Source organism: Schistocerca piceifrons, chromosome 4 (genome assembly GCF_021461385.2).
Source record: "Schistocerca piceifrons isolate TAMUIC-IGC-003096 chromosome 4, iqSchPice1.1, whole genome shotgun sequence".
In the NCBI taxonomy this organism is placed as follows: Eukaryota; Metazoa; Arthropoda; class Insecta; order Orthoptera; family Acrididae; genus Schistocerca; species Schistocerca piceifrons.
Window position 1 is genome coordinate 616,109,977 of NC_060141.1, and position 13,899 is coordinate 616,123,875.

Consider the following 13,899-nt stretch of genomic DNA (forward strand, 5'->3'; position numbering starts at 1 on the left):
TAACTTCAGGGAAAGAGGAAGATTGTGAAGCCCTTCGATCAGCAGCCAGTGGCTCCTTCAGCCACTGGCTGGTGTACAATTCACCAATGAAGGAGACCATGGAAAACATGGGTCCCAAGGGACCCCTCCCATGTGAGAGGAGATGGAGCAGGCTTTTGTTTCTCTGGCTGGCGGGAGGGGACTGATGTCACCGGCATTTGGAAGGGGTTGGTGCTCCCAAAGTAGATGCTTTGGGAGCAACAGAAGAAGATGTGCCTCCAGCCATCAGGAGGGGGGATGCAAATAGGCGGCCCAGGGGGCCCACTGTAGAAAGCTCGGACAAGGAGCATTATGGCATCAACAAGGGCGACATCATCATAGCGCCAGCTTAAGATGATAGCAATCAAGCAGGGTTCATCCTTCTGTATTTCAGTTTAGCCTCGCGGTAATACAGCCCGTCCAGGATCTTGTACTCAATTTTCCACTCCTTTTGGAGTACTGTGCAGTCTGGCGAGCAGGGGCATTGGTGCTCCCCACAGTTGACACCGGTAGGAGGAGGTGTACATGGAGTATTCGGATGCAGTGACCTATGCAATCTCTACATGTGGTGCTCAAATTGCACCAGGAAGACGTGTTCGAACTTCCAGCACTTAAAGCTCCAAATAGGGGGAAGGACATATGGTTTTACATCACAGCGGTACACCATCACCTTTATCTTTTCAGGTTACGAATAACCCTGAAAGGCCAAGATAAAGGCAGTGGTGGCAACCTATAAACACACCAGATGAAGTGCATGACCTGTCATTCTAAACTGGCACATAGCTCATCGTCGGACTGCAACAGGAGATCGAGATGAAAACTTATTTTATGGACCATGTTAAGGCTTTTATGGGGAGTGACTGAAACGGGGAAACGGGAATATCACCCAACTTGCCACAGGTGAGTAAAGCCCGGGACTGGGCTGGGGATGCCGTCTGAATCAGGATTGATCCATTGCGCATTTTGGACAGCGCTGTCACTTTCCCAAACTTTACCTCCAGGTGTTCAACAAAAAATAGAGGCTTTGTATCAAAAAAGAAGTCCTCATCTGTTCCACTGCATACTAAATACCTTGGCGAATAAGTCTCTCTCTTTTCCACAGCCATATGTTTTTACCATGGTGTAGGTAGGGAGGGGAATGATTTAGGGTCATATTTCTCAGCATTATAGTCTACCCTGCCCTTTGTTAGAGACTGCTGGTGCTATTCGGTCACCAGCAAGAGATGGCTTGGACCGCTTCATTGTGGATGATTCTCCCTGATGCCACCCACTACAATCAGGTGCTCTCCACACAAGCACCACCCACCCACAGCAAAGGCTGCCTGGTATGATGGCCATTGGTGGGACTCCTGATGCCACAACAAGACAGGCATCTATTCCTTGGCACATGTGAGGAGTTTGCAGTTCAGCATCAGCAGTGTGATCCCTGTGTTGTCAGGGGGCCACCACCAAATGGGTACGCAATGGTCCCACCACGATGGGACTGGCTACATGCTGGATACTGGGTTTGGAGCAAACCAATATTGTCATGGGGGCAAAAGAGGACAGTGCACAACAGAAGAAAATGACATACCTTGGAACGTGTCCTCACCCAAATAGTCGAGTTGCAGAGACATGACAATAAGAGGTGCAGAAGATCTAATCACATTATGGATATCTGGTGCACCAAGTAAGGCATCCTTCTGCAAATGGCCCACACATCTTAGACTTTTGAAAGTGTGAAGTCAAACCTTAAAAGGGGACCAGAAGTTATTGGGCCAAAAAGTGGGAGACTTCCAGAATGAATGCTCACTCAGCAGTGGAGTGTGTATTATCTGAAACTACCTGAAGATTAAAACTATTTATGGGACCAGGACTCTAAACTGGGACCATTGCCTTTCATGGACAAGTGCTCTACTGAATGAGCTTCGGGGTAATTTGGAACATAGGAAATGCAATACTCGCAGATGTCAATATATGAAGCAGTTTGTGAGTAGTGCTTTTATAGCTCAGTTGGTATAGCATTTGGCCGCAAAAGGCACAGGTCTCAGGTTTAAGTTCCAGTCCAGCACACATTTAATCTGTCGCAATGTTTCAAGTCAACACACTCTGCCGCAACTGAGAATTCATTCTGCAAACAATTCCCCAGGCTGTGGTTAAGCTGTATCTGCATGACATCTTTTCTTTCAGGGGTGCTGGCCCCACAAGATGTGCGGGAAATTTTCCATGGACATGGAAAGGTAGAGATGAGGTAATGGCAGAAGTAAAGCAATGAGGACGGGTCATGAGTTGTGCTTATATGATCAATCAGTAGAGCACTTGTTCGTGACAGCCAAACAATCCAGCTTCGAGTTCCATATCTGCATCGCGTTGGGTGTCATATAGTTCTTATCCCATACTCTTCCTGCACTCCCACCCACCTGTCACCTCCCTCCTCATCTCAACTTCACTTGTTCCACAGTGTGCATTTTATCAAAGACATTCCAACGTCATTTCAATTTGCCGTTGTCACAATGACTAATACTCTTACACTATTAAAAAGTTAAATATGTGTATAACTTTTTAAAATAACAATGTGTGTGTGTGTGTGTGTGTGTGTGTGTGTGTGTGTGTGTGTGAGAGCGCGCGCGCGCGCGCGCGCGCGCGCGCGCGCGCGCACTTACATGCAGAAATTACTTGTGAATTATGGCTTCATTTGTGTACCAGTTGTCAAATTGGGCACTGTACACCTTAATTTCATGTACAGAAAAAGCCTCAAAAACTAAGGAGACTGTGAATGTAATTTACAAAATTTGCTTTATGCGCCATTGAAAGAGGTGATGAACAAGGCAATTTCAAGTGTACTGGTGCCAAAGAAAAGCGAGGAACTGATTTCTTATGAACCTGTTTTTCATTACTTACCTTCCATTTGGCTTCAGTTCTCAACAGTGCTCCATTCTTCACCTTATCAGTACCTGGAGTTTCACTGCTATCATAACCAAAACTATTTGCCTCTTCTAGTATTGGAATTGGTAGTGAATCATTAAAATTTTCTTTATCGGCCGTAACTGCTGTAGAGTGGATTTGGCTCTGGTCACTAGGTAACTTGGGTGCAGAATTACTGACAATTCTGGAACTGCTACTGAGTGATTTAGTTCTTGGAGTTGGTACTGGACGTTTCCTTTGTGCAGTCTCTGTATCCTTTCCTACATGTGAGGAAATCTCCGGATTGAAAGACAATTTTGCTAATGAAAATTGGCAAGAATCCTCCACACTAGTTTCTGAAGGGCCCGTACTTGTTTCCTGAGATGAGTTTTGTTTGATACAGCCTAAATTGTCAGGTACATGTGTTATGTCACTGACTGTAACACCAGGAGCACAGTTTCTTTCAGTCCAACAAGGTCTTTCATATTTTTTATACTTCAATCCATCTCCAGTGTTATTTGAAATATCTTGTGTTTGACACACTTCAAGAACTGATAAATAGTTGCCATTATTACTATCTACGATGATGTTAAAAGCGCTGTCACATTCATTCGAAAAATCTGCATTGTCTGTCACTCCCTGAGGCAAATGTTTAATTTTTTCAATTTTTGTGGGCAAAGAGCTTTCATATTTAGCATGGTTCTCATTATTTGATCTGCTACTTTTCAGTGTACAGTCGTCTTGTTCATTGCTGGACTTACACAACTCAAACTGATGCATTCGCTGAAAGAGAAATACAAATGAAATTTAATTTTGTTAATATCATAAGAAAATAAGTAGGCAGTGGTGCACTTAACCTACAGCAAATTAAAGTTACAAATTAAGCAATTGCATTTAGAAGCTGAAGATACAATCATGATAAATGAGTTTTCTTAGAAACCAAAACTTTCTGCAAGAAAAATGCAAGACATGACAAATGCACAGGAATTTTTGAGAAACATCTAATTTTACAAGATGTCCTGCTTGCAGTATTATACCCAATTTGCTGTTTGTTCCTTTTGTTATGACTCTCATCATCATTTAATTTAACAAAAATATTAGGAAAAAATGTAATGGTTTATTCATTGACTGTTGCCTTCACAAACAGCATTTGAAGCATCAAATATAAACAAGCTTAGCACCCGCTGCTTTGCTCACGTCAACTGTACAGTCTGCACAGTTTTCTTTTCTTCTTCTTCTTTTTTCTTTTTTTTCTTCAAACCTAAATGTATGTTGTAATGCCCATTGCCCATGTGTAAATCTACACACTGTGTAATGTATCTAGTCTACACAAACTAAAATGCAGACACAGTATTAAAATTTAATAAAACGATTCTCTGTAAACGATTTGCATATTTTTTAAAAATATAATTGAATTTATTAAAGCACTTATTTGTATATCACACCAGTAGTTGTAATGTTTAGTGCCAAAGTCACCAGGATGCTGTTGGGACTGACTCTTGAATAGGTGACATAGAACTGCCCATTTGAGTAGCAATCATCCTCCCCCCAATCCAAGTCAATACTTGCCACCTTTAATGAACGGCCCTGAGATTTTTTTAACATTCATTGCAAAGCATACTTTAAGATGGGATTACAATCGCTTGATCTCAAATGAATAGTAAGAAGGAATAAGAGGTATTCAAGGTATGAACATCAGTTCGTCTCCAGCACATTTCGTAAGCACAGTTTAGGTGAGTTGAAGAGGCACACTAGCATGACAGGTGTACAAACATTCAGGGGTAGATTATGAGGAGGGAAACAAGGTAGCTTAATGCTATTAAGGAATTCCACTGGATAGTGAACTGCTTGATCTGTCTGCAACACTGAATCAATAGAACTGTATTCCATTCCTGACCTTCCAATGCAATTATGTAGTATGTCATCAATGTTCCCTGTTGTTCTTGGGTGTTAGTATGGCCCATTCACACAGCAAGACCACAGATTGTCTATATGGCAGAGTTGGGATAATTTCTGCTCCATATTTTCAGTAGGAGCTCAGAAAAAATTCGGGCACAGATTGTCCCTTACATAGACTCTAACATTTTTCTTTATGAGACAGAGCCACAGGTGCAAAGATTTTATGCATGCCCCAACCTTGTCAAGTCGAGTTCCTCTATGTACATGAAGAGTCTGCCTTAGGTCCCCTGCCAGCAGCACAGTAACTCCACCCCACACAATCATCACCTCTGATGTCTTTCAAAGTTTTATTAAGTACTTCAAATTCACCTTTGGGGACCATGATACCCTTACGCCACAGGATAAATTTACACTCCTGGAGAACTTCAGCCATATTACTCTGTCTAGGGAACTTGCATATGGGTGTTTCAACTTTGATGAGAGTGAGAGGAAATTTATAGGCAGAGTGAGCTGTTTTACCAACTTCCAACACTGTGGCAGCAATGCCAGAAGATGCCATAGCTAAATCAATGCCCCAATCAATTCTTATTTTTGCTAGAAATAAGTTTATTAGAAAAGGTGACCTAATCCTCTGGGAGCATTCAGGAAAAATAATTGACTCAAATGTGATTCAATACTATTTAACACTTCACTTCACAACGACCAGAGGGGTGCGCAACTGTTAGGGAATTTATGCTATCCGAGACTAAATGCATCAAAGCATTTGTGTCACAGTTTATTTTCCTTCGATAATCTATATTCTACAAGACTACTTCATGCTATTTTGGTTCAGGAAATCATACTGTGGTAAAGTTTGGCCTCCCATAACCAACACTGCATCCTCAATCTGTACCTGACATTTATTGTATAAGTTGTTAAAAATATTTTCTGCAGAACAATGCAAATTTTCCTCAATTTGGTGAATGAAGTCTTCCAACAAATTAAACTTTTCCCAGAGATTCAGCAGATCAGAGAGTTAACAGAATACCAACATCACTGAGTATTTCTCTTAGTTCAAATGGTGAATCACACAGTTCAGCTTCTCTCAGTGCAGAATCCCAATGCTTGTCATCCTCCATCAAACCAAAAGCTTTGCAGGCAGATTGAAATATGAGGTGGTGGGTCAGAAAAACATGTTGGACTGCGAACCTCATGCAGTAGAAATCATAGGAGATAGCACTCAATGTTTGGGTGGAGAGTGTAGATTATTCCAAAAGCATGGTCTTTCTTCACTCCTGGCCATCCAGTCACTTCCAATCCTCAGTCTTTCACACACACTCGACATTCCATACATAGAAAGAAGGGACTTCAGAATACAACACAGTTATTGCAAATTGGTCAATTCTAAGAAGGGCAGTAGTGTGGTCTGTTGTGGGTTGTTGATCTTTTCAGCCATGTTTTCAGATGTAAAGTAAACATACTGACAGTTTTTCAAGACGGGCAGAGAGATGGGGTGACTGTAGGATATCTCTCTTTAACAGAAAAGACCAACATTCTCAAAACTGCTTTAGAATTGCTGATTTAATGCCCACTTCCATACAATTTTACCCCATCTTTCTGGTTTTCTAAGGAAAATTTGGTCTGATCACTACCTTTATTTACATATTTACAAATGTATTTAATAGATTTGACGGAGTTGCAGTACTCAACATTAATATGAGTACTGAAGATATGTAAAAGTGCAGGGTTGTAAGGTACCACCCAACTGTTATCTACATGTATATCCCTTCTATATTTCTAATTTAGTATATGTCTACTAAATATCGCCTGAATAAAGACCTACAATACATTAGGTGATTGTCTTCTCCTTTTCTAAATATTATATGGTAAGATCAGAAATTTATGGCAAAAACAGTCTTTTTGAGAGGTCGTTTGGTCTCAAGCTCTAATGGGCTAATCTATAGACTACCCACCTTTGCCACGAAAAAACATAAACGGTTATTTAGAGTGCTGTATGACGGATGGACTTTACTGATATTCCACAATCTATGACCAAAGTTCTGGAGGACAATTTCTCATCACCAGCACTACCTCATTAGTGCATTAAAGCAACCACAATAAGCATCACTGGGTTTTCTTAATGCATGAATCACAACTTCAGATTCCTTACACATTGAAAGAATCTTTTCTACAGCTGTTTTTAGGTGTTTATGTAGTTGCTGACATTCTGCAACACATTATGTAAAGATTTCACTAATGTTTGTTTGACACCAGCAAAGTTGCTGCATCTCAAATGTACTTCTGTTTTGTCCTCATCCATAAAATATATCTGAAGAAACTGTGCTTTCTGTTTAAGTTTCAGTAACAGACTTCCTACCAAATGACACATTTGACCTCAAACCTTAAAAGTTGGCATGAAACTGCCTTCTTAATTTCCTGGTACCATATTGCTGCTGCTCTATGAATTTCTGGCTTTTTTTTCCCTATATATTTTTGATGACTTCTTAAATTGCTTCCTCATTTTAACATTAGTGCATCCAGCACACTGTTCTCTACAACCACTGTGGGCAGGGTTGTTGAAAGATGACGTCCTTAAATTAATTACAGCTGAGTCAGATTCTGTAGCAAATGAAGTTTTTATGAAGTGTACAACTTTGCTTCCGCCATTTGCCGATAGGTGGTAACAACAGTAAGTAGCAGCCGAAAGAAACAAATCGCAGATGTCAGGCAGTTAGCTTGGACCTTGGTCAACATAACCTCATTCAAACATTAGTCGATTTGTGTCTGCATCATAAAGTTGTTCTTGATTGAAAATGTCAGCTTATGAGCCTAATTCCAGTCATTTGCAGGAGTTGGTACAGTTTTGTTTCAATATGAAGAAAACAGCGGCTGGGCCTCATCAAATGCTCTCAAGTACGTATAGTAAGGACGCTATTGGTGAAAGACTGTGTCTTAGGTGGTTTCAACACTTCAAGAATGGTGATTTTAACGCCGTAGACCGGCACAGTGGTGGAAGAGAGAATGTTTTCGAAGATGCAGAATTGGAGACATTGCTGAGTGAAGACTTGTGTCAAGTTCAAGAAGAATTGACATGATTAGTGGGAGCGACACAGCAAGCCATTTCAAAACATCTCAAGGCTATGGGCATGATTCAGAAAGAAGGAACTTGCATCCATGTGAGCTGAAACCAAGAGACGTTGAATGGTGTTTGTGAACAGTTGCTTCAGAGGCAAAAACGGAAGGGATTTCTGCATTGCATTGTGACCGGGGACGAAAAATGGGTTCATTTAGATAACTCTAAAAACAAAAAATCATGGGAATATCCTGGCCATGCTTCCACATCGACAGCCAAACCGAATATTCACGGCTCCAAGATCATGCTCTTCATTTGGTGGGACCAGCTTGGCGTCGTGTACTATGAGGTGTTAAAACCAAGTGAAACAATTTCAGGTGCTCATTACTAAAAGCAATTAATGCGTTTGAGCAGAGCATTAAAAGATAAAAGATCACAATACAGCGAGTGCCATGATAAAGTTATTTTGCAGCACGACAGCGCTGACCCCACATTGCAAAAGGGGTCAAAACGTACTTGGAAACGTTAAAATAGGAAGTCCCACCCCACCCGCTGTATTCTCCAGACATTGCTCCCTCTGACTATCACCTGTTTAGATCAACGACACATGCCCTGGCTGACCAACACTACCAATATCATGAAGAAGTCACAAATTGGATCGATTCGCGGATCGCTTCAAAAGATGAACAATTTTTTCAACGCGGGATTCGTACACTGCCTGAAAGATGGGAGAAAGTAGTGGCCAGCCATGGAAAATACTTTGAATGATACATGTTTAACCAATTTGTTTCACTGAAGCCTCAAATCTTGAGGAAAAAACGACGGAAGCAAAGTTGTACACCTTGTAAGTTGAGCGTAACATACTCAGGGTGAATAAAAGGTGTTACAATAGAAAACACTTCATTTTGAGGTAAAACATAAACATCAAAATGACCGCTAGAAATGTTAAGCTTAGGTGTAGCCTCCCCACAGGCTTACCTTCTATTCCGAATTTTGCATAATGCTCTTTAGTTCAATAAACTTCGAATACAAATTCAAAGAGTTCCCTAGCTGCCACCAGATATCTGTAACCACCATATGTTTGAGGTTGGGACATATCAGCAAAGCAGGCATCAGAACTGCAGTAGTTATTACCATCATGGTCATCGGACATGATGGAAAATTCTTTCCAATTCTCTATGACGTGATGTATGATCTGATCATGAACTTCCCCAGTTCACAGCTGAAAGCTGTACAGGACATACAAAAGTTCTAGGAATAAGCATGTCCTGTCCCCTACAATATTTATGACAGTACAATGCAGCCACTCACCATTTATATTTAAAATCTCTATATCCAACCACAGAATACACAGAAGCAAAATTAATTTGATAAAGTTTACTCTCACATAATGAACAAAAAAATAAATATTATCTTGTAAAAACCTAAGAACCTACTCTTTAAAAAAAGTTTGTGATCCTTTACGTGGCTGCCATTCTTTTCGTAAGTAAAGTGTTCCATTAAATTTCATTTCATTTCATGTAGATAGTCAAAAAAGAAAGACAAACATTGGATAAGTGATTCTATATGTATCAGCACCAGTCTAGGACCTGGTACTGGAGTTTCTCATCTCAAATGGACATTCCTTGACATAGAATCACATTTAAAAGTGGTATCTACTTTGTCATCAGTAATGATTAGTTTGCATAGTAACTACAACAAAAATAAGTTTATAAACATATATTAGGCCAACAGGAAACTTAGGTATTAAAGATCTGTTTCTTTTTCTGTAAAATAATGATGGAGCCAATTTGTTGTGGTGATCGTTAAATAGCTTTCTTTGATTTAGTTCACAAAATGCAACACCTTCTGAACTTTCCGCACTAATTAAGGCCATAAAGCAACCCTGGTAGCTGAAGTCTGAGATTTCTGTGAACCTGCCTTTTGAATTCTTGTGGCGATATTTCCACAGAAATTTTCATCCCCTAAGACATATTTCTTTATTTCTAACTGAGAAGTCAAATAACAATTTTCATCAATTTAGCTTTAAAAGTTGAATTTCCAAAAACTGTGAAACACGTAAGAGGTGACCAATTTGTCTAGAAAATTACTTGCTACTTGTCTTAGCTATCACGTACAATATTTTTTTTAATTTCCCCCCCAAAAGCTGGCTCATACTTGAATTTCAGTACAATCACTTTTTAACTGCTCCCTCAGTAAGCAGTAGTGTCTGTATGAATATTAATGTATACTTTTTGCTTTATCCAACTGCTGTTAGTTAAGTTGCACAAAGCAGCTGATCTTAGACGAGAACATCAGAAACCTGCATTGTATAAATGTTAACCTCACATTTTTTTACTATGAACAAGGATTAGCTTTGACTAGAAAAAATTTGTGCAAGAAATTGAAGTCAGTTTTACAATCATCAATTCACTATCTAGTGACACAATGTATGATCAGAGGCAAAAGATTTTCAATCAAAAAATTTATAGTATAAAAAAAAAATTAAATCAAGCTGTGGCAGGACAACACACATACAAAACATTCTGAAATTTGCAAGCTTTCGCAGCTAGTGGCTCCGTCTTCTCGCAGAATAGCTGAAGAGGACGGAAGAGGAGTGAAGGGAAAGGATTTACGAGGGTTAAGAAAAGAGACAGAGTTCAGAAAAGTCACCCAGAACCCTGGATCAGGAGAGACTTACCAGATGGGATGAGAAAGAAAGACTCCCTTCTCATCCTGTCCGGTAAGCCTCTCCTGCCACAGGGTTTTGGGCAACTTTTTCAAACTCTACCCCTTTTCCTAAACCTCACCAATCTGTTTCCTTCAACCCTCTCCCTTCCTCTTCGACCTTTCTCGCAGAAGAAGGAACAACTGGCTCCAAAAGATTGCAAATTTCAATACCTTTAAATGTGAAAAAATTTAAACTAGTACTTCCAGCCCACTTCTCCATACAATATTAATTATGAAATGAATGCCTCAATGGGAATTAGTTTAGTAAAGTTGGAATGATATGAAATGACATCAGTGCAAACCATTTAGATATGGTAAACCTCCACTAATGAGACAAAACACTGGTGTTGTTGCAGGCACGTGATGTGATAAGGGAAGTATACAAGCAGAGGATAGAGAAATGGGGAATTATTCTAGTGACAATATGAGTCACAGATGGGGATATCCAGTGACATAAGTGACTTTAAGATTATATCCAGTGACATAAGTGACTTTAAGATTAGATTGTTACAGTACTGAGCATCTTGGAAGCAGCGAAGATGGCTGGCTGTTTACATGCTACTGCTGTGAATGTCTATGGAAAGTTGTTGAAGGACGGTGAAACCACAAGTAGGCGACAAGGTGTTTGATGGACAGGTGTCATCACAGAATGTGGAGGTCGGAGACTTGTCTCCACTGTACAACAGGATAAATTGCTATCTGATAACAGAGTACAAAGCCTTCATAGGCATAACTTTCGGAGCTTTGGAAAAGCAGACATTGTTGTACATGTGGTTCCGCAGCAGACAAAACCTATTTGTTCCCATTTTAGACCATCTACATAATCAATAACAATTGTAGAGGGCATGGTATCATTGAGATTGGAACATGGATCAAGGGAAATGTGTCACATAGTCAGATGAATCACATTTCTTGTAACACCAGCCGATGTTGATGCCCAGATACACCATTACTCACGTCATGGCTCCTAGGAACATGCACTGCAACACAGGACATATAGGCTGGTGGGCCTAGTATTATGAAGTTCTACTTAAGGGAACTGCATCATCTGCGCATAGACAACTGGTGCGACATAACTCTGGGTTCCAAAGGTGGACCAACACACTGTTAAGTAGATGGTCTAACATTTTGCCTCGTCAGTGTATAATGTAATGTAATGACATTTCAAAATTTGTGTCAGACCAGGACTTTAATTTCTTGCTTATTGCAAGCAGCTGCCTTAACTACTAAGCCATCAGGACAAGTCTCCAGACGTGAGTCATACTTTTTATATTGTTCGGTTTTTCCCTCTATGATTTCCAAGCACTATCACCATATGTTCTTCCAAGGGCTTTCATGGAAACTGTAACATTGGGTAATGGAGCTTGTGAATAGTGCCTCACCCTGCCACAAAGGATATAAATAAAATGTCATTGAAATGAAATGAAGAGATCAATGGGGATGAAATCAATGAAGATTCTATGGCACTGCAACTGTTGTGGGGTTTAGAGGAGACTGGTTAAAAGAGTAGAAAATTAAAAACGTTGTCCACTTTGAATTAGGTTCATTACTTTGGACCGCACACTATTTATGGCTACTAGGAAAAAAAATAAATAAAATAAAAGAAAGAAAAGGGAAGGAAACTTGTGGCTGTGTGTCTCATTGCTGATAAAGGCCATCAGGAAGCAGGAAGGGAACTAGAAAAGGGGTCACATTTAGAATAGTACCACAAGGGCCACCATTCTCTTGTTTAAAAAAAAACAACTGATAGCACCATCACTAACTCAATATCAAAAATAATGTGAGAGGAAGAACAACATTACAAAAGTGGGGGAGGAGGGTAACACATGTTCAGGGCTCCACACAGAGATCTGTTTTCTTAGTAGTATTGTGAGCCTTCTCATGGTTGTGGAAAACAGAAAACATCTGTCCACATAGTTAAGCCTGTTTACAGGACTCTTTCAACAGGCTCAAGTAATCAACAACGGAGTGATATTCGCCCATCCCATCTTAAACGTGACTAATGAGGTGTCTTCGTTCTAAAATCGAACTGAGGAAGAAGTTGGTTGTCAGTTATGAGGAGATCCTTCCTGTGTAGTTCCACAGAGGAACACTACAATAGTTACATTTGTTCCCAAGTTTGCAGGAAGGAATTAAATTTTTTCACTAGTTAAGAAACTGTCCTGTTGCATATTTGAAGTTAAAAAGATCAAATATGATTTCTTTAACATTTCAAGTAATGTATGCTGAACTGGAATTTATGGTGGCCTGGTGGTGTATCATTTGCCAAAGAAAATGCTGAATTCAGCACACATATCAAGAAAGGGTAGTTGTAAAGAGTATTTGCAGAACTGAAGTTCCGACCATCCCCCTCAATCAGCACTTACCAGCAGAAGATAATTGGAATTAGAGTCCTCAGCCATTGCTTGTCTGAAGAATTACATGGGTAACAAGAATCAAAGCAGATTTAACAGCCACCTACAGCTTACCTTCTCTACCTTGTGTCTGCGTTGAGCTTGCTCTCTTTCAAATTCTAATTTCATTCTAAGTTGCTGCTGTTCAACTCTTTTCAGAATAATTTCCTCCTCTCTTCTTTCTTTTTCCCTTTGCTGTGCTTCCAGTTGTCGCTTTTCTTCAATTTGTTTCCTTAATTCCTCTTGATATGTTCGCTTTCTTAGTTGTTCTGTAGCCATATGGCCATCTATGTGCTATAAAAATAAAAAAACAAGAGTACTGGAAACAGACTGAAAGGGATATAACAATCCTTGTGAGCACTAACATTCAGTAGTTAAAGCAGTCTCTGTTAATAGTTTATTTGTAGGGTGCAGCATGGGATTTGCAAAAACCTTTACACCAAGTGCAGAGTTGTGTATGGAACACTGAATAAAATGAAATTTGACAGACAACCATAGCCAAAAACATTTTAAGTATGGTGTGTATGTGCCCATTATGAAATGACAATTGAAAATATAAATCACTGTACTGTCACTACGCATTTTTACAAACACACACACACACACACACACACACACACACACACACACACACAACCATGTTCTTTGCACTTGGTAGCTCTTAATAAGCAATCTTTGCTTAGTTCAATTATAATTAAATATATGTTAATCTTCACCAATGCAACTTTTGTATCCACGTAACTTTGAGCCTTCAACTAAACTAGTTCTTTTTTTTTTGTCTTCTGTTGTCAGACAGCTTCACAAGCTGCCAAAACAGAGTCAAGCATACAAACTGTTAATGCATTATTAACTGAAATAACATGTAGTGAAAAGAATAATAAATACGACTGGTTGCAGTGATTTGTATTTTCAACTGAAGCTGGAATGCAGTGCCAGTGGGTCTGA

The 13,899-nt window shown here is 39.8% G+C and overlaps 1 protein-coding gene across 4 annotated transcripts in view; it reads right to left on the bottom strand.

Moving 5' to 3' along the window:
• Nucleotides 1-13,899, bottom strand: part of LOC124795299 — a 143,106-nt gene that overhangs the window by 35,136 nt on the left and 94,071 nt on the right. For 3 of the 4 annotated variants that reach the window (XM_047259257.1, XM_047259256.1, XM_047259258.1), the window contains 2 exons: nt 13,030-13,248; nt 2,899-3,684 (listed from right to left, as the gene is read on the bottom strand). In XM_047259257.1, the coding sequence (XP_047115213.1) occupies nt 2,899-3,684; nt 13,030-13,248 (1,005 nt within the window). The remainder of the gene's footprint in view (nt 1-2,898; nt 3,685-13,029; nt 13,249-13,899) is intronic. The other variant, XM_047259259.1, reaches the window with a different exon arrangement.